This window comes from Lontra canadensis, unplaced genomic scaffold (assembly GCF_010015895.1).
Source record: "Lontra canadensis isolate GAN:19392208 unplaced genomic scaffold, GSC_riverotter_1.0 scaffold88, whole genome shotgun sequence".
In the NCBI taxonomy this organism is placed as follows: Eukaryota; Metazoa; Chordata; class Mammalia; order Carnivora; family Mustelidae; genus Lontra; species Lontra canadensis.
The window spans coordinates 5,338,972-5,359,362 of NW_022631082.1; the positions used below are offsets into that span (position 1 = coordinate 5,338,972).

At 57.6% G+C, this 20,391-nt stretch overlaps 1 protein-coding gene across 5 annotated transcripts; it reads right to left on the reverse strand.

Moving 5' to 3' along the window:
• Positions 1–865: 865 nt before the first annotated feature.
• Positions 866–19,830, reverse strand: TYK2 (tyrosine kinase 2). 5 transcript variants are annotated; one of them, XM_032883972.1, is made up of 25 exons: positions 19,330–19,830; positions 19,044–19,207; positions 18,590–18,805; positions 14,232–14,355; positions 13,953–14,100; positions 13,361–13,584; positions 12,011–12,377; positions 11,363–11,563; positions 11,106–11,263; positions 9,257–9,365; positions 8,977–9,166; positions 8,776–8,879; positions 8,498–8,680; positions 8,328–8,415; positions 7,357–7,532; positions 6,397–6,532; positions 6,155–6,309; positions 5,266–5,416; positions 4,771–4,868; positions 4,360–4,552; positions 3,917–4,035; positions 3,491–3,663; positions 3,144–3,261; positions 2,187–2,297; positions 866–2,098 (listed from the first exon to the last, which is right to left on the reverse strand). In XM_032883972.1, exons 3-25 carry the CDS (start codon positions 18,783–18,785, stop codon positions 1,964–1,966), a joined length of 3,657 nt encoding a protein of 1,218 aa, XP_032739863.1. In that variant the 5' UTR covers positions 18,786–18,805; positions 19,044–19,207; positions 19,330–19,830; the 3' UTR covers positions 866–1,963. The 5 variants fall into 5 exon arrangements, with proteins under 5 accessions (XP_032739863.1, XP_032739866.1, XP_032739865.1 ...); XM_032883975.1 differs by having other exon boundaries at positions 7,357–7,484; positions 13,421–13,584; positions 19,330–19,829; XM_032883974.1 differs by having other exon boundaries at positions 13,421–13,584; positions 19,330–19,829.
• Between the last annotated feature and the right edge of the window lie 561 nt (positions 19,831–20,391).

Genomic DNA, 20,391 nt, shown 5'->3' on the forward strand with positions numbered 1-20,391 from the left:
CTCCCTTTGACCTTCTCCTCTCTCGTGCTCTCTCTCACTCTCTCTCAAATAAATAAATAAAATCTGAAATGCCTTTTAAAAAGAATGTGTCAAAAAAAAATAAAAATAAAAATAAAAATAAAAAGAATGTGTCTTTTTAAAGTAGGTTCCACGTCTACGTGGAGCTTGAACTCATAACCCCAAGATCAAGAGTCACAGGGTCCACCTACTGAGCCAGCCGGGCCCACCACATGCTACTATTTTTGCAAGAGTTGAGAAAGCCTAGTATGTGCACAGATTTCCTTTTTCTAGATAGTCTCTGGAAGCAAGAACGGGAAACCAGATGACATTAGCTGCCTTCAGGGAGATGACAGTAGTGGCTTGTAGAGGGACAGTTCACCGCATGGGTCAGTATCACCTACCTCGTGCCCATTTATAACTGTAATGCATATTTAATATGAAAACTGTTATAAAAAGCAAACCTCAACACATCCGTATGGAATTATCTGGAAAAGGAGAGCTGCAGGCCACAAGGTCTCGAGAAACCAAAGCAGAAAGAAAAATATTTCAGTGCGTTTCACAATGTGGCCTGACACACATCCTATTTCAGTAGAAACGCCTCAGCAGGGGACCTGGGTGGCACAGCGGGTTAACCGTTGGACACTTTGTTTCGGCTCAGGTGGTGATATCAGGGTCCTGATCTCAGGATCGTGAGATCAAAGCCCCGTGCTGGGTTCCACACACATGGAGTCTGCTTGAAATTCTCTCTCCCTCTCCCTCTGCCCCTCTCGCTCGTGCTCTAACACATACATCTTAAGGGGGAGAAAAGCAAAATTAATCATTTCCTTAAAAAAAAAATAAAAGAAACACTTTGGCAAACACCAGATTAACAAGAATATAAAATGTTTATTAAGTACATTGTTTGCATATCTGTCCACTAAGCGTCTGACTTAAAGAACCCCATTAGCTATTTCTGTGAGTCCCCCAAGGTAGCCAGCACGACCATGCCCAGTTCAGAGCTGAGAGCTAAGGCCCAGAGAGGGAGAGCCATTTGCCTGAAGTCACACAGGGAAGAAAGCGTGAACCCGGAAGGCTTATCTACCTGGTGCAGGGCCCCTCCAAGCCCTGCATTCTTTGTTGATCTCTATGCGAGTAGTTCCCACAAGCCTTCTGTGCTCCAGGCACTGGCCTGCTAGCTGGGGATTCGGTCGAAGCAAAGGTCGGAGATATGTCTGGCTTCCTCTGCAGCGTCCTGCTCCAGCTGCAAAGCCCAGGACAGCAAACACCGGCTGAAGAAGGGCCCAAGGAACACGGCCTCCAGCAGAGAAAATATGAGTTTATTACCAGCTAGTGGAAATGCCGGGCCCTAACTAAGGCTGGAAGTGGGGAGGCCAGAAGATTGGATTCAAGGGCCTGATTAGGTCCTTGCTTGTCCCGGGTCCCTCAGGGGCCTGCACCAGGCTCATAACCATGGAGGGTGTGACAGTTTGAAGGGTTGTGTCCCCTCAAAATTCTCACATTGAAATCCCAATGCCTCATATGACAGTATCAGGAGGTGGGCCTCTGGCAGGTGCTAAATCATGATGGTGTCCTTGGGCTTAAGTGTCCTTATAAGAGGGACTCCAGTGAGATCCCCAGCGCCCCCCTCCCCGACCCTGTAGGGACCCAGCCAGAAGGTGTTGGCTGTGAAACAAGAAGAGGGCCTTCACCAAAATGTGACCGTGCTGGCACCTTGGTTTTGGACTTCCCAACCTCCAGAACTGTGAGAAATAAATTTGTTTATAAGCCATCCCATCCGTAAGACTGCTACAGCAACCCAAGGGAGTAAGACAGAAGGAAAGTCCATTCACAGACATGGCGGCTCCGGTCAGGAGTAAGGCACTGGGAACGGTGAGGCAGGCCTCTCCTTGTCGGGTTCCTCTGGGGCCTGGGAGGCCCTCTGGGTGGGCGCCTGCTCTGGTCCCCCGAGAGCCACTGCTAAGCTTCAGCACACATTGAACACTGAGGCGGCCTGGCCTTGGTATTTCTCCTGGACTGTCTTGAGAATGGGTATGAGGTTCTGGAAGGTGGGGCGGAATGAGGCCTCTGCCTCCCAGCAGTTCTTCATGAGGAGATAGATCTGGGCAGGAAAGAAGGTGGGTCTGCGGGGGGGCTGCTCTCTCTGCGGTATGATGGCAGGGAGGTGAAAAGTGGAGCGGGGGTCTCACCTCACAAGGACATCTCTCTGGCCGGGGCAGCCTCTCCCCGCGTTCCAGCAGCTCAGTGAGCCTCAGCACCGTCATCTGCCCCTGGGTGAGACCTATGAGCTCCATGAATTTCTACACAGAGACAAAAGCAGCTCTTTTCAGGGGGCGGGGCCGGCTAGACAGCCGTCAGAAGCTGCCGGCTCAGCAGTCCCTGCCCGCCTCCACCAGGATGTGGTGCCCAGGTTCAGATTTATGACCTCATCTCTCTGGGCTTCAGTTTACTCATCTGTAAAATGGGGCGATAACATCTACCACTGGGTTATATTGAAGGTAGGTAATTAACACTCACGGAGTAAGTCGGAGGTGGGGGGGGGGGCGGTTGCTGTTAAGCCTCTCAGCAAAGTGTTTTCATCGGTCCAGAATCCTTTGCCCACCCCTCTGACCATGGCCTTTGGGAATAAACTCGGAGCACAGCCTTGGTTCCTCCCCCAGCCGAGGCCTGGCCAATAACCATGGTTCGGGGGGCCAAGCTGGGCCAATCAGAAAGCCCTCAATGATGCTGGTGGGGAGGAGACACTTTGGTCCCCTCAGCTGGGAGGCTGCACCTGCAGAGCTAGGGGGCCACTGCTGCCACAACGGAGCAGGGGGCGGGGGTGGGGGTGGGGATGGGGGGGGCTGCCTGAGAGATGCCTCCTCGGAGAGCAGCTGAGTGGAGATGGAGAAAAGTGGGTCTCCTGAGGACAGCTGAGGATCTAAGTCAAGCTGTGCCTTCCCGGCTGCAAACGCCTGAATAAGCTGTTTCTATTTGGGTTTCTGTCACAATCAGAGCCCCCCGACGTGGCAAGGGGGCCCGTTTTACACGGTGGGACTGTGAGGCCCACGTGGCTTAAGCGCTCCCTACAGTGGGTGAGCTGGGAATTCAATGCCTTCCTTTCCAGCGCCTCTGGTATGGGGTGGGGCTGAGGGCCTGGCTCTCACCGAGGGGGGGCTCTGGCTGGAGTCACAGTAGGTCAGCAGCTCGTACATGGTGACCCCAAAGGACCAGACATCGGAGGCATAGTAGAACTTACACTCCTTCAGGCACTCTGGGGCATACCTGGGGGCGGGGGAATGGGGGGGCACTCATGCCTCTGGCCAGACCAGGTGGGAGTCCTTACCTGGGGCTTAGGGGCTCTCTGGTCCCAGTCAGGGCCCCACCCTTGTGGGGGGGGAGCAGTTTCACTGAGACCAGGCCCTGTCGCCTGAGACCCCGGCATCTATCTCCTTCACCCTGTCTGCTCCAGGTATCCCTGACCCCCCACTCCAGCGGGTTCCTGTCTGGTCACCAGAATACGGGGCTGTCCCCATCCTCGCGCACGCGGTAGTACTCATGGCCTTCGGGCACAGCCTTGGCTAGGCCAAAGTCCCCGATTTTGACCAGCCTGTCGTTGTCCAGCAGCACGTTGCGGGCCGCGAGGTCTCGGTGCACGTAGTGCTGTGTGTGGAGGTAGGCCATGCCCTGGGGGAAGGGCGAGTCAGGGTCAGTGGCCCGGGGCAGAGCCTGAGGCGTGCCAGGCCGATGGGAAGGGGCTGAGGAGTGGGGCGGGACTGCTGGGACCACGCCAGCGCGGGCAGGGTGGCAGGCGGCAGCCACAGAAGGGAGCAGGGCCGGCAGCAGGGGCGGGGACAGGTGAGCGGGCGGTGTGGGGCCATCGGGGCCTGGCCACGGAGGAGGGAGCCGGGCTCGGGGACCGGGGGCCAGCGGGGCCCACCTCACAGATCTGCTGGGCGAAGAGCAGCAGCTGCGCCAGCCCCACGCTGTGCCGGGGCAGGTAGTCTCGCAGGCTTCCCAGGGGCACATACTCCATGACCAGCGGTACCGACTTCTCTCCTGAAGCAAGGCAGGGTGGTGGCCCGTGCAGGCGACGGGCGACAGAGGCAGGGGCTGGGCGCCGCGCGTTCTGAGCGCCGCAGCTTCGCCCTCCCCAGCGTGGGGCCCTGACTCGCCCACACTAGGTCCAGCCCTCGGGGGGCCAGCCCATCCTAAAACCCCCAGTGAGGGGGCCGCCGAGTCCCTCTCACCCATCGCGCCCCGCAGAGGGCCAAAGTGGGAAGGAGGCAGCCCCGGGCCGCAGCCACCCCTGCCCGTGTTCTCCAGCCGGAGGCTCCTGCCAGCGGCTCCAATGGGCCCCGGGGCCCCGCCGGCCCCGCCCACCTGCGTCCTCGCAGCAGCCCTTGTACTTGACAATGTGCTTGTGGTACAGCGTGCGCAGGATGTCGATCTCCCGCCGCCAGCTGGTGCGGAGCTGGGGGTCGCAGTCCGCCTTGAGGGCCTTCACGGCCACCATCTCGCCGGTGCCGTCGTTCGTGGGGTCGTAGCAGTACAGACTGACCTTGCCGAAATGGCCCTGGCCCGGGAAGGCGCAGGCGGGTCGGCCCTGCCCCGGCTCCCCAGGCCCCCCCCCCGCTGGCTGGGTGCGCTTGGAAAATCCCAGGCCCCACCTCCTCTGTGGGGGCCCGGGACTCGGACTCCCTTGAGGTGGGGGGGGGGTGTCCTTCTAGGCCAGGCCCCACCTATATTTCCAGAACTAACCTCAGGCCCGCCCCAGCCCCCTGAGCCCCTCACCTCGCCCAGATCTCGGATCTTTTTCAAATAGCGCTTGTGGAACACGGTGGGGTCTGACGCAGGTGAATCAGGGTTCACAGCCAAGACGTCAGCAAGATCTAGAAGAGCCGCGGTGGGTGTCACACAGAAAGGGGGCCACCACTCTGCCAGTATCCTATCTCAAATATAAGGAAACCTTTTTTTTTTGCAACGGTTGGAAAATTCTACCTCGTGTCCAAAATGCAGAAGTGGCTGCATCCAGGGACACCCGGGACAGTCTCAGATAGGGTAAAGGGTGTTTCAAGATGAGAGAAAACGAAAGCCAGAAAGCTGCAAGCGCCCGATCTGTCCAAGGAAGCCGTGGTTCTCCCCACATAAACCATTAAGGCAAGCACAGGTGTCCGCACACCCGGAAGTGAGTCAGACACTGTCACACCTGAGAGGGGTCATGGGGTAGAAACCTCAGGGGCCCGGGGCCAGCACCAGCAGGGATCCCAGCAATGGGGTGGGGCTCACTCTGGGGCTGCAGCTGAGTGAGGTCCCGCAGGATGGTGCGGAAGGAGGGCCGCTGAGCTGGTTCATAGGTCAGGCACTGGCTGGTGAGTGTGGCCAGCTCCGGGCAGGAGGGCTGAGGAAGCTGGTGCTGCTTCTGGTAGAAGCACTCTTTCTGCCAGGAAGGGGACCCGCAGGAGTCAGTAACCCCCGCCCATCCCCTGCCCCCAAACCCCTTTTCCAAAAGACAGGTCAAGCCCCCAGAGCATGCTGGGTCCTTGTTCCGTCATTCCCATTTTACAGATGATGCCACTGCGGCTTGGTGGAGGGAAGCAGACTTGGACATCACTGCAGAGCCGGGGCTGAATCCCAAGTCCAGCTGACTCTGCAGAGCTCGGGAGCAGCCCGCACGAGGCCCTTCCTGCCCTGCCTCCTCCTCACTCTGCCTCCAGGAAGCTCGAACCGAACCGCAATCTGATGCCTCAGGGCCTTTGGTACCTGCCATGACCTCTGCCTAGGTTGCACTTCCAAGCCTGGGTCACTGCAACATTTCTGTACTTGGATTGAAACCTCCTCTGGGAAGCCTTGCCTGACCCCTCAGCTGGTTCAGGGGGGTCCTCTGGTCCTCCCTCACCCCCACAGCCTAGGGCTTCTCCCATGACGGCCTTGGTCGCTCTGCTTAAAATTGAAGCATGTCACTTACTTGCTGTGTGTCACAACAACCTGATGAGGTAGAGACTGTCAGCACCAGCTGACAGACAATCAGATGGAGCCCCAGAGAGATGAGGCCACATATATATGCCAGGCCACATAGCCAGAGGGGAGGCAGCCCAGGACCCTGAACGTGCCCTCTAGACTCCTTGGAGGTACCAATCCCCTCTGTGGGAAGGGCCCAGAGATGTCCCAGACATACCTCGGAGGGGCCACGGCCCTGCAGAGGAGCCTCCCCATCGAAGCAGATCTCCAGGAGGGTGGCACCAAAGCCCCATTTATCAGCCGCAGTGGTCAGACTGTTGGCTCCTCCGGAGAGGCACTCAGGGGCTGTCCAGGGGATCCGCTCCACCCGCTCTGGGGGCCAGGGTCAGAGGTCAGCGAGGATGGAAAAAGAGTTGGGGGGAAGCCTATCCCTGAACCCAAGCCAGCCCAGGTCCTCACCCTCCCTGGAAAGGGCAGCCAGGCCCACACCGGGGTCGCTCAGCTTGATGAAGGGGCTGGTGCCCTCCGTCAGCCCCAGCCGTGCCAGCAGAATATTCCGGCCACACACATTACCATGAACCAGGTTCTTGTCTTCCTGTGGGGGGTGAAAAGGGGGTGTGACCACTGGGGGGGGTGCTATAGATGCTGCCTCCACTGCCATCCCATGTGGTCTCCACAGGGACAGACCACGTGAAGAAAATAACCATGGTTAAACAAAACAAAACAAAAAAGCCATCATGGGGATACAAGTACATCATTGGCACTGGATACCCAGTAGGTCCTTCCTGTCTTCCCAGAGCTGGTGGTCAAAGCTCGTGGTCAGGTCCAACTGCTGTCCTCCAACCATGCCAGGCATGGTCCTGCCCCAGGGCCTTTGCACTGGCTATTCCCGCTGCCTAGAATGCACTTCCTGAAGTGCCCCCACGGCTCCTTCCTCACCTCCGGGTCACCATAGCATCTATTTTAAACTCCACCTCTTCCCTTGCCTGTAGCAACTGCTTATCTCCACGCCAGCTACTCTCCCACGGTTGTGACTGCTTTCTAAAATACTGTGTAAAGTAGTTAATCATTTGTTTGCCCCTCCCAACTAAAATACCTGCTCCCTAAGGACAGAGACTTTGGTTTTGTTCTCTACTGTGTCCTCAGGGTCTAGGACAGAGCCTGGCACACAGAGGTTCTCTGGAAACTGGGGTGACTGCACCAGGAGGAGCTGGGACCAATGCCAAGAGAGAGCGACAGAGTTGCTGAGCTCAGGCCCCCATGGGACATAGAGGGTTGAGGCATTCTTCTCTTGGGGGAGATGGGAGTCACAGGGGTGTGTGAGCAGAAGAGGCTCATGGAAAGACCTCCTAGGGCCAGTGTGTACATGACCGCCCCGGCGCGTCCCACCAACCCAGGCCCCGCCCACAGGCCACGTACCAGGTAGCTGAGGGCACTGGCCAGCTGCTGGGCCACCACCACCTTCCAGGCCACAGGCACGTGGCCCTTCTCTCGCCGCAGCCACACGTCCAGGGGCCCGTGCTCCACGTACTCTGCCACCATGATGTCTGCAAAGTCCCAGCCACTGCACAGGCCGCCCACCTGCCTCCCCCGTCCTGGACACGGTGGGGGCGGGACATGGGGGCTGGGACCGTGGGTGGGGAAGGTGCTGGGGCAGAAATGCTGGGGGCGGCCAACAAATGACTGTGGGGCAAGGGGAGATGCAGGAGGGAGGGTAGGCCATGTGGGTACAGGGTGAGGCAGAGGTGAATGCTGGCATCTCAGTCCGGGGTGGGGGTGGGAGGCGGGCAAAGCTGCCATGTAAGGGACAAAGAGGAGGATGGGACTGGGGACCTGGGGGCAGGTGGAGACAAGTGGAGGCATGGAGCATGGGGCTGGGGCTTAAGTGATGAGAGGATCCCAGGGGCTTGGGGTGCTCATGGGGTGTCGACCAGTGTTAGAAGGAAAGCAAGAGAGACACATGGGGTTGAGGATCTGGGGGCTACTGGCTGGACAAGGACTTCTGAGGTACATGCAGGGTAAGTGCAGGGGTGGGGGTAGAGCAGGGACTGAGATCTGGGAGGACTAGGGCGCCCCACAACACTGGCACCCGCACAGTGGGGTCAGAGGGTAGACAGAGGCTGGGTGGCAGATGGAGCTAGGGATCAGGGTGCAGCCAGGCATCGAGGCGAAACTAAGAGTCCAGGTGCAGTCGGGGACCATTGGGAAATAGTCTGCGGCTGGGGCACAGGTCGAAGGTCAAATAGTCACAGATGGAGATGTGTAGTCAGAGATCCCAGTACAGGTCAAGGTGGAGCACAGAGTTAAGGGTAAGGAGGACACAGGCTTGAGGGTCAGGGTCCAACCCAGGGAGCGGCACAGGCGGGGGTGGCCTGCTGACGGGGACTCACTCTCAGAGCCATGCACGCAGATGCCATGTACAAAGGCCAGGTGCACGTGGGAGACCTGGCTCATGAGACTGGCTGTCTCGTAGAAGGCCTGTGGGGACAGGGCAGGTCAGGCAGCCACAGACCCTGACCCCCACACCCCTCCCCACGGCCCCCCGGCTGGGCTCACTCACCAGGGCGATGTCGTGGTGACTGGGGTCCAGCACCTTGAGTATCACTCGGAGCTCTTGCCCACAGTCCCCACTGGGCGTGGGGGGGTCCTCACTGTCTGCCGTGTCCTCCTTGGGGCCTCTGTCCCCCACTCGTAAGATGCCCTCGTACACGTTGGTCCTCGTGCCTTGGCCCAAGTGGGACAGCTGAGGGAACAGGGCACGGGGCAGCTCCATGACCAGCACCCAGGGTTGCCCTCCACAGTGCCCCCCCGGCCCCAGGGAGCTCCAACCCCACACACCTGGGTGATGTCATCCTGGCTGATCCGGTGGAAGCTGAGCTGGCTGAGGTTGGGCGGAGCGGTGCTGGCCCGAGACCCCCGCGTGATGATGAGGTTGGAGATCTCTGGAGGGTTGAGGTGCCGTCACGGAGGGCTGGCCTGGGTTGGGGATGGGGACCCCAACGCCCACCCTCACCCTGTCCCGGGCCCCCCACATCGTACCTCCGGGCCGTGGCAGGCAACAGCGGCGCAGGGCGAAGCAGTCATCGCCAGCCCGCAGGCAGCAACCCTGCAGGGCGGCTCGCAGCTCCCGCATGCTGGGGAAGGACCGGTCCCAGCCCTCCAGCGTGAAGACCCCGGCCTGCAGCTCAATGGGGAATTTGCGCAGGTGCACGTGCTGTGTGCCTGGGGTCTGCGGTGGGGCCAGGGGGCAGGGCGGTGAGCAGGGGTCCAGGCCAGAAGCGCACCCAGCCCCGGCCCAGGACCCCCGCCCCAGGCTCACTTGCTCTCTCTGCGCCACTGTGAGGATGAGGCGGTTGAGGTGGCTGGTGCTCCAGTGAATGAGGTAGAGGCCGTCCTCGGGCCGCAGCTTGGCCAGCACAAATGGCTCCCTGTAGGGGGACCAGGGGGCCGCGGTCAGAGAATCTGGGGGATACCATGGGGCACATGCCAGGCAACAGGGATACAGAGAATCTGCCCGTAGGGGAGCACTCCCGGCTGGGACAAATGTTGGCACTTCTGTGTGGACGTGGAGTCTGAGCGTGTCCAGAAATACCCACGGGATGAAAGAGGTAGTGGGACAGGCACCCGCGTGCGGGGCGACGGTCAGGCAGCACCTCCGACACGGTAACACGTGCCCAGAGACAGGAGACATCGATCAGATACTGGAGGGCACATGCCCAGCCAGCCACTTGGACACAGGGTGGGTAGCCTGCCACACATGCACAGACGATACCAATCACAACCCCTGCGACAGGGCGCATAAGGGGCCACAACATCCCAGACCCAGAGGAGACGACCGCCAGGAACACAGATGGGCAGGACTCGTGACACTGCCACCTGGGCCCAGACACACCGCCCTCCCCGGACACTGGGGCTCCCATTCTATTGTTGACCCAACATCCACGTCTCCCCAGAACTCCCGTGTGGAAACCTACCCCCCAGCGCGACAGCTCGAGGAAGCAGAGCCTCTGGGGGCTGAGTAGGTCGCCAGGGTGGAAAGCCCATGGATAGGATTCGTGCCCTTTTAAGAAAAGGACCACAGAGAGAGCCCCTGCCCCTTCCCCCATGTGAGGACCCAGCCGGAAGCTGGCTGTCTGTGCACCCGTGCGGGAGGCTCTCCGTCAAACACTGGACCTGCCCGCACCTTGCACTGAGACTTTCAGCCTCCAGAACTGTGAGAAATCGATGTCCGCTGTTTTGGCATCACCCGGTCACTGGGACAGTCACAGCCGCCTGAACACACGAGGATGCCCGTGGATGGGGCCCAGAGAACCCTGTCAGGTGACACACACCAGACAGTGACCTTGTGCCACCTCGGCCCTCAAGAGGCAGAATGGCCCCTCCACCCTCCTCCAGTGTAGAGAGGAGGCTCCCAGGGGTCAGACCTCTTAAAACACCTTAACGGCCAGTCCCGCTGTCACAGGTAGGCCAGGGGACAGCCACGCATAGGTATGATGACCACATGAGCTCAGAGTCACAGCCCCGTGACCCAGCGGCACACAGAAGGACCCCTGATGGCCAGACACTGCACAGTTTCCGCCCCGCGAGTCTGTAGAGAACCGCAGGGACCGCCAGTGACCAAGACAGACACACACCTGCAGGGATGTGAATGTTCACACGAACGTGTGAATGGCCGCCAGCATCTGCGCAACACACGGTTCCACGAAAATCACCAGCCCATCGCGCCGCGCAACACCAGGCAAGGACAACTGGGCAGGCGACCGTGCAGCACAGCTGCGCGCCAGGAGGGCTGTTCGACCTGCAGACGTGCGCGGTGACTGTCCCAAACCCGGTACCTTGTGCCACACGTCCACACCACTGCAGGCGCCCCCTCTCCCCCACACCGCTGGCATGCCCAATCTGCACGCATGTACACACGACCGCACGCACTCCCACACGTGCACGTGCATGGGTGAACACGTGCGCACTAACATGAACGCAAAGACGTGAATACGCACAAACACGCACGTGCCTCATTGAAGCCTCACCATGAGCTCTAGGTAGCCACCACCCGGCTGTGTCACCCAAGTGCCCTTCCTCCTCCTGCCTGCTCCACCCGCCCCTCCCCTGCTCCCTCCCCTCCTCCCCCCGCTTCCCCCCCCCCCCCCCCCCCCCCCCCCAACACTCACAGCAGGGGTCCGTGGATCCCGTCCTGGATGCTCATCACCAGCCGTGGCGGAGCCACCTCATGGCACAGGTAGTGGCTCGAGTCTGCAGTCAGGCGGAAATAGCCATCCACCAGTGACACCAAGGACAGGGCCATGGCCCGGGAAGGCAAGGTCAGCTCCTGCAGGCCAAGGGCGGGGCAGGGTGGGGACAGGACATCAGGCAGGCATCCAGCCCACAGGAGCCCCCACCCCTGCCAGGCCCCCACCCTGGGCCCCACCAGGCTCTTGTTGTCCTGACAGTGGACGCTGACGTGGCATTCCTTCAGCACCACGTGTGTGATGTCATGGAAGTCACAGAAGTAGGTCCACAGCGCTTCCTGAGGCCTGTCTGCTGGCTGGTCACCCGCTGCTGGGGCCTTGGTTCTCTTCCCAAATGGGCCAGCACGGGGATTCCTGCTGCTGCCATCGCCTCTGGGACCCTAGAAAGCCAGCACGCGGGGCAGGTGCGTGACGCAGGGCTACACCGGTTCAGTCTCCCGCACATTCTCCCTGCAGAGAAGCGGGAGCTGGAGGGACCGGGGATGCTCCTGAGGCATCCGTACTTGAGTCTGTGTCACAGACTGGATGATGGGGACCCTCCCCCTAGAGAGCCGCATGCCAGAGGCCAGAACCTCAGGGAGGAAGAGAGGAAGAGCCAGGCCCTCTCACCCCAATACCAGACAGGGGTTCCTCAGAGGTCCCCAAGGGGGAGACACAGACTAGAGGACATTCCCCAAAAAACCACTCTGGGGGATAAACAGACATATCCCAGAGCCACACAGGGAAAGGGTTCCCTGCAGCCACGCTCAGAGGCCAAGGCCAAGGCTGAGCAGGAGCCCCAGCCCCAGCCCGACCTGGACCACTAGACAGAGAGGCACCCTGCTCACCTCTGCCCGCACCGGCCGCCACTGGATGCCACCTGTGCCCGTCACCAGCACCTCGTGAGTGGGTGGCCCGGTGGCCAACTCCGGCCCAGGCTCTGGGGGAGCCTGCCCGGCGTCCTGGAGGTAGTAGGGCTCCCCCACGGCCTGGGCCAGTAGCTCCAGGTGGCACACGGGCAGGCGCTCCGTGCCGAAGCGGGGTGCCAGCTGCTCGAGCGTGGCCAGGTATTTGACCATGATGACCTGCTGTGAGACGTGACCCGGCTGGAAGGCCCGCACGAATCTGCGGAAGATGTTCCGCAGGCGCAGTCGGGTCAGTGCGTTGTGCCGCCGGATCTGCAGCCGGAAGGAGCGTGGGATGCAGTCCTTGAAGCTGGGTGGGGGGCAACCAGGAAGGGCTGGTCAGGAGTCCGGGGTTGCCGGCCAAGCTGGCCCTCATAGTCTAAGTTCAGATCCCCAAGAAACAGGCCTTTGCTGCCTCCTGCCTCTGGGCCTTTGTATATGCTTTTCCCTCGGCCTGGAATGCTTTGCCAACGTATTCCACATCAGGATAAAGCTGACTCAACCTTCAGGTCTTAGCAGAAATGTCACCTCCCCGCCAGGAAGCGTTCTCTGCCGTCCAGGCTAGAGAGGGTATATCCTCTGGGTTTCCTAGCACTGTGGACTTTACTGTCCCAGCCGGAGTCTTCCAGAGTGATAATACAACAGGGACAGAAAGATATGTGCTTTAAGAGGGACTACTGGTTCTCCAAGAGCCATGTCTCCCACTGCCTCCTCCAGGCAGTCTACCCTGATTACCAGGGCCCTCACAGCAATGGCCATGCCCACAGCTGGCTCCCAGCTCCCCACGCTCCTGGGACCTTCCTTCCCTAGAATCTAAGGAATTCTCCAAGCTCGCTCTGCTCCAGCCACACATCCTCCAATGCATCAGGCGGGCCTCAGGATCTTTGCAGCTGCCTCTTTGTCCTCTAAACAGAGAGTTATCTGTCCTCTCTGTCTAGAATACTCTCCCAGACACTCGCAAGCCTCCTGCCTTCACTTCCTTCGCACCTTAGAATTTGAATGCTACATTCTCTGAGGGAGTCCCGGACCCTCCAAGCTGAAATCCTACACCTCTCCCTCTCGCTCCTTCTTCCTCCTTTCCTGCTGAATTTCCCCTCGGCATTTATCACTGTCGGAAACACCGGACCTCCCCCTTTTGTATTTTGTTTACTGATGCCTCCTTCACCAGATGTGCGCTCAGGAGGCAGTGACCACTGTCTGACTTGGTCACTTCTGTGGCCTCAATACCCAGAACAAACGCTGGTACCACAGCAGGTATGCAGCAGGTACTAGATAAGTGCTGAATGAATACACGGCAGTAGGCGAGGGCTCTTGCGGCTCCCAGATACCCGTTCCCGCCGCATTCCCAGACACCTGATCTTCTTGGCCACCTTCTCCAGGGGGACGCCACGGCACAGGGCAAGGTGGCACAGGTGCAGAAAGGCCATGCCCAGACTCTCGTTCTTAAAATGGTGGATCTCCTCCTCGCTGGACAGCTCCCACAGCGATGCTACGTCATTCACAAACTCATGCTTGCCCTGGGGGTTGGGGCGGGAGGGTGGGGGGACAGATTGGGCAGAAAGGGTGGCATGAGAGCCTGTTCACTCCCCAGCTTCTGTCCACTCTGGGGATGGGAGGGGACCCCTGTTTTCAGGAAAGGCCAAATACATAGCACGTGTGCCTCCTCTGTCCAACCTCGGCCCGCAGTGGACGTCACGAATTGACCACAGCCCCCTTTCCCGGGCAATCCTTTGTCCCAGAACCCTTTGGTCCAGGCAGCCAAAGGATCCCAGGTGGCATGAGTTGAAATCTATTAGCCTTAGTGAATTGGGGCGAGGTGGCGGGGGTTCCTCAATGGCACCAAAGTCCCTCACGAACAGTCCCACCTCCCCAGCCCTACATGCACCTGCTCAAAGAGGTACTCAAAGGAGGCCGGGTCCAGTAGTTGCATGCCCTGCTCCGCCTGTTCAGGCGAAGATTTGGGCCCTGGGGGCCCACAGCGGTACACAGCTGGCTCCTGGGGGTTTGTGCCATGCCAGTTCCGGAAATAAAACCTGCAAGACAGGATAAAGAGGTCGCAGCTGGGACCTAGCATGGACTCAGACACCGCTCCAGGAAGGCGGGGTGCAGGGGAGCAAGGGCACAGAACCAAAGGGGATAGGACTCCCAAGGGCCCGTCACCCACCTCATGCGGAAGTACAGTGTCAGGCTCATGTCTCTGGGGATCTCCAAGACATGGTTTGGGGGCAGCCAGACCTGGGCCTGGGCATCGAAGAGAGCAAAGAGATTGAGGCAGGATGGAGTGATGCCTGGAACAGGGGAGAAAGAGGGTCAGGGGCAGCATCTGCTGCCAGCTGCTTTGTGGACCCCCACACCTGATGTTTCCCATCACAGGCCCTCCCTCCCTGGGCCTCCTTTCTGCCCACAGAGGACAATGCAATATGGTGACCGAGCTGTGGCTTCAGAGACTACATTTCCCATCCTCCTTTGCAGCTGGGATGGGGCCACAGGACCAGTTTCTGGACAATGGGATGCTGGCGAAAAGGATCCGCAGATTTCTAGGCCTGGAAATAAACTCCTACCATCTCCTCTGGCTCAGGGATGTTAGAGACCCCTTGTGCCAAGCTACAAGACAGAAGCGAATCATGTGACCTGCACTGGATTTTGGGTAAACCTTCACTGTCTTGACCCAGGGAAATTTGGGGGGCTGCTTGTTACTGCAGCAAAAACCTACCCTTGACCGACCAGCCCAACTACAAACCGCTGGCACGTCGCCTGGTCTCCGAGCTCCAGCCCTGCAGGGACACCCAGCTACCTCCCGGATGTCTCCTCCTGGACATGAAGCCCCCTTAGATGTGCCATGTTCCAAAGGGACCTCATGCCAGGTCCCCAAGCCTGCCTCTTTTCTGGCTCTTTTAAACTAGGACTTGGTCCTTGTCCTCAACTTTGCCTGCAATCCACATCAGATGGGTCACAAGACCTGCTCTTTCCATATCCTCCATCTCTGGGATCCTTCAGATCCAGAGCCCAGCCCTAACCCCAGACTCCAGACTCGCGGCCATTCCCTACCCCGGCCACCCGAGGTATCCTTTTATACATATCACTTGAAACTGCTATCTAAGACAATCTGTTGAGAATAATTTATCATCACCAAAGTACAGCCACACGACATCAAACTTGCCTCTGCGTATATCCACCTCTTCTCCCCAAGAGTTAACCACACTCCTGGGATGCCTGGGTGGCTCAGCCGGTTAAGCTGCTGCCTTCGGCTCAGGTCATGATCCCAGGGTCCTGAGACCGAGTCCTGCATTGGGCTCCTTGTTCGACAGGAAGCCTGCTTCTCTCTCTGCCTCTGCCTGCCTCTCTGCCTGCTTGTGTGCTCTCTCTCTCTCTCTGACAAATAAATAAATAAAATCTTAAAAAAAAAAAAAGGGTTGGGATGCCTGGGTGGCTCAGCCGGTTAAGCTGCTGCCTTCGGCTCAGGTCATGATCCCAGGGTCCTGGGATCGAGTCCCGCATCGGGCTCCTTGCTCGGCAGGGAACCTGCTTCTCTCGCTGCCTCTGCCTGCTTGTGTGTACTCGCTTGCTCTCTCTCTCTCTGGCAAATCAATAAAATCTTAAAAAAAAAAAAGGGGGTTAACCACACTCCAGAACTAGAGTTTATCATTCCCGTATCCTCTATGACCTAGTCTCAAATGTTATAAACTATAAATGCAGTATTACACTATAGGTGTCCTTCTACAATTTACTTCTTCATGTTATAACAGGTTTTTGTTTTGTTTTGTTTTTTAAAGATTTTATTTATTTATTCATGAGAGAGAGAGAGAGAGGCAGAGGCAGAGAAAGAAGCAGGCTCCCCAAGGAGCAGGGAGCCCAATGAAGGACTCGATCCCAGGACCCTGGGATCATGACCCAAGCCAAAGGTAGATGCTTAACCATCTGAACCACCCAGGCACCCAATCACAACAGCTTTTAAAACCTCACACATGGGGCACCTGGGTGGCTCAGTGGGTTAAAGCCTCTGCCTTCAGCTCAGGTCTTGATCTCAGGGTCCTGGGATCAAGCCCCACATCGGGCTCTCTGCTCAGCAGGGAGCCTGCCTCCCCCTCTCTCTTTGCCTGCCTCTCTGCCTACTTGTGATTTCTGTCAAATAAATAAATAAAATCTCTTAAAACAAAAAACAAAAAACCTCACACAATGGGCGCCTGGCTAGTTCAGTCAGTAGAACTCTTGATCTTGGGGTCAGGAGTTCAAGCCCTGTGTTAGGTGTAGAGATTACTTTAAAAAATAAATTAAAGGGGTGCCTGGGTGGCTCAGTGGGTTAAAGCCTCTGCCTTCAGCTCAGGTCATGATCCCAGGGTCCTGGGATCGAGTCCTGCATCGGGCTCTCTGCTCAGCAGGGAGCCTGCTTCCCTTCCTCTCTCTCTGCCTGCCTCTCTGCCTACTTGTGATCTCTGTCAAATAAATAAATAAAAGCTTTAAAAAAAATAAAATTAAATTAAGAAAAAACTTCACATATGATTAGGTGTAACTTTGGTTAAATTTCCTTTTTCCTGATTGTATAGCTTTCCAGCCTTCAACCTTAGTTTGTGTCCTCTCCCTTACAGGGTACCCTGAGATGGTCTCCTATTTTTCACCACAATAAATGAAGCTGCTCCGAACATTCTGGTATGTGTCTCCTAGAACACATGAGCTGAGCGTCTGTACCGGGCCTATCTAGAAGTGGAACTATGCGGCCTCAAGGAACGTATATTCCAACAATGTTGGATGATACCAATGGCTTTCCAAAGTTGCTGGGTCCAAGTGTACTCACTGCCTCTCACAGGAGGATGCCTCCTTGAGAGACAACTTCCTAAAGAACCAATCTGACTGTTTCACTCTCTGGCTTAAAAACTTCCATGGTTTCCCATTGCCCCCATAAGAAAGCCCAACCCCCTCAGCACAGACTAACCATGACCTGGGCAGGGAGTGCCCGGGGGGGCTTAGTCGGTTACATGTCTGACTCTCCATTTAGGCTCAGGTCATGATCTCAGGCGTGTAAGATGGAGCCCCAAGTCGGACTTCACGTTCAGAGGGGAGTCCGCATGGGATTCTCCTCCCTCGCCTTCTGCCCCTCCCCCGCCTCCCTAAAATAAATCAATCTTAAAAATAATAATAATAACTATGACCTGGAGTCTGAAAATATGATCCACTTTCAAGTCCTACTTCCCTTTTCAAATTCTTGAAAGCGACACTCGTTACTCTTAAGATCTTTTGCTTCCTCACACACATCAAGCTGTCTGGGAGCTTTTCACACGCTGTTTCTTCTACTGGGCATGTTTCTCACCACCCAACACACCTGTCGGAGCTCATGAAGGATCAGCCACCCGTGGGAAAGTACAAAGGGTGGCAGAAATCCACCATGAGGCCCCCATCTGGTTGTAGCAAAGGGCATCAGAGAGGACTTCCTGGAGGAAGGGGCATATAAGCAAGGTCCAATTGGACAGATCTTCTCCTCCTCAGGAGGAAGACAGGATACTTCTGGTGCCTCTGCTATGGGCTCTCCCAGGCATTCCGCGCAGTTCCTTACTGCTCTCAGGAGAAAGCGTAAACTCTCAACGCCTCCCTTTGGCATTTAAGGCACTGTAAGATCTGGCCCTGGCTGACCTCTCCCCCTTATCTCCTACCTGGAGGTCACTGCCACCCTGGTCTCCTGGCTCCCACCCTCACCTGCCACAGTCTATTCCCCGCACAGCAGCCAGAGAGCCCCTGTGACGCCTGAGTCCAGTCACGCCCCTCCTTTGCGCCCAGTCCTCTGTGGCTCCCACCTCACTTGTAGTCAAGAGTAACATACCCACGGGGCGCCTGGGTGGTTCAATGGGTTAAAGCCTCTGCCTTCGGCTCAGGTCATGATCCCAGGGTCCTGGGATCGAGCCCCGCATTGGGCTCTCTGCTCTGCAGGGAGCCTGCTTCCTCTTCTCTCTCTCTGCCTGCCTCTCTGCCTACTTGTGATCTCTGTCAAATAAACAAATAAAATCTCAAAAAAAAAAAAAAAAGAGTCACATACCCTGTCAAGCGAGCCAGCCAGGCACTCCTCTCCTGAATTTTTTAATTTTTCTCCATCATCTACCTCTGTTCTCCCACAGTGTTTTTTTTTTTAAGATTTTATTTATTTCTTTGAGAGAGAGAGAGAGAGAGAGAGAACAAAGGAGCATAATTGGGGCGGGGGGAGGGAGAGGGAGAAGCTGGCTTCTCCCTAGCAGGGAGCCTGGTGCAGGGCTTGATCTCAGGACCCCAAGATTGTGAGCTGAACCAAAGGCAGGCGCTTAACTGACTGAGCCATCCAGGCGCCCCTTCCACACGGTTTTCTCATTCATTGAGTTTCTTGCTGATTTTCCTTCTTATCAGCTCTAAGAAGACAGTGATTTGGGGCTGGCACAATGTAGTTGCTCACTTAATGTCTGCTGAATGAACGGGCAGACGGGCAGACAGATGGACAGACGGATGGGCCCAGCTACCTTGAGCACCTCCACCCCTGCCACAGGGCTGATGCCCCAGACTCACCGACTTTTTGTGCAATGTGGATGCAGACCTCCTCTGCGGTCAGTGTGGCCTCGCTGAAGGTGACCCAGGGGTCCCCGCCGCCAGGGCCAGCCCAGTGCAGAAGGACCTTCAGGCCTCCCCTGGTGGCCATGGGCTGAGCTCCATTGCCATCAGGCCTGCTGTCCCTGGTGGTGGCACCCCAGTGGCACAGAGACATGCTTTTGACAGCTGGCTTGGCTAGAAAGAGATAGGCCATCAGCCCCCAAACATTAGGCCTGAGGGGAAAATTCTAGAACCCCCTCACTGTGTGACTTTAGGCATACAATTCCCCTCCCTGAGCCTGTTTCTACATCTGTTTGATGGAGTTGGGGTACACGTTCACACCTGTTAGATCTGCCATGAACAATGAACCCCTTTATTGGACAAACTTGCATTAATATAAAAACCTGCTTTGCAGCCCCCTTCCCCAAATCACCAGGCAGGCAGGTCAGACAGACCAGGGGACGAATCTTGGCTCTCTCCGTGTCAACTCAGGCAAATCACTTAGCCACATCGGGCCTCAGTTTTCCCATCGGAAAATGAAGATGCGGAGAGCATTGCCATGAAAAGAAGGTTGTGACATCCCCACAGCACCTAGCCCTTAATGCAGGCATGAAAAAATAACAAAATATGACAAAAACAAAAATAAAATCATTATTATTGATTTCATCGTCCTGATGATCTCTCTCCAGCAGGCCAAGATTCATGCGTCCCACACCTACCCGCACGAGTGACCCCACGCCCTGCCGACTCCCCCCAGCCTAGGAGGGGTTGTTTCCAGTCGCCCCTCAGTCCAGCTGGGGGACTCGAGAGCCAGGCCCAGGGTCAGGCCGCCAAGTCCTCCAGTTTAAGATAAACAGTGACGGGAAGAAGAGAGTGTCGTCGTAGCACAATGTCCGATTCCTCAGGAATCAGCTCCTCTCTGAGCTCGTTTCCTCGTCTGGAAAAGGGGCACAGAGCAGTCTTTCCCCCAGAGCGGTGCCGGGAGGATTCAGTGAGACGCGGGAGGGGAAGCGCTCAGCTCAGAGCTCGGTGTGCGGTCCGTACTCATAAATGTTCGCTATTACTATATGTTAACGTTTGAGAAAATACGGATGGGGTTTCGGGGGGTGCCCATTTCCTTCGTCCTCGTCCCCACAGTGCAGACCAGCTTTGCCGATGCGGTAGGAGTGACGTCTGCACCCAGGAGACCCGCACCGCCCCCCAACACACCCCCCAAAACCTCGCTGGCTGGGGCAGGAGCCGCGATGCGCACCCACTAGGCATCGACGAGTCACGAGGCAGCGGGTGTTTCCGTCCACCCTCCGCCACGCTCAGCCTCCCGCCGCGCCTCCCACCGCGCCTCCCGCCGGCCGCTGCCCTCCAGGGGACCTCCCGGAGGTTTCAGGCTCACCCTTTCCCCCCGGACTCTGTCTCGAACCCGGGACCCCGCCCCGCTCTGCGGGCTGCCACCACCAAATCGCCGCCGAGACGCCGCCTCCCATTGGCCGCCTGAAATGGGCATATTCATTGGCTGCGGTTGTGACCCGTCGCACGTAGCCATTGGTTCTTTCGTTGCAATAGCGGCGCTTCTATTGGCCTTCACCCTCACCTTTTTTTTACCCTCAACCGCGATTGGCTGGGATGGCACCATGGCGTCAGTGAATGGCTGCTGGAGGGGAGCGGGAGGAGATGCGGAAGCGCTGGCTGGTATGCGGGTTTCGACAGTGCAGGCGTTCAAACGGCGTGGATTTCCTACGCGGGCTGTTGGCCCAAGTGAGGCTTTCGGAACTGGCGTAAACTTC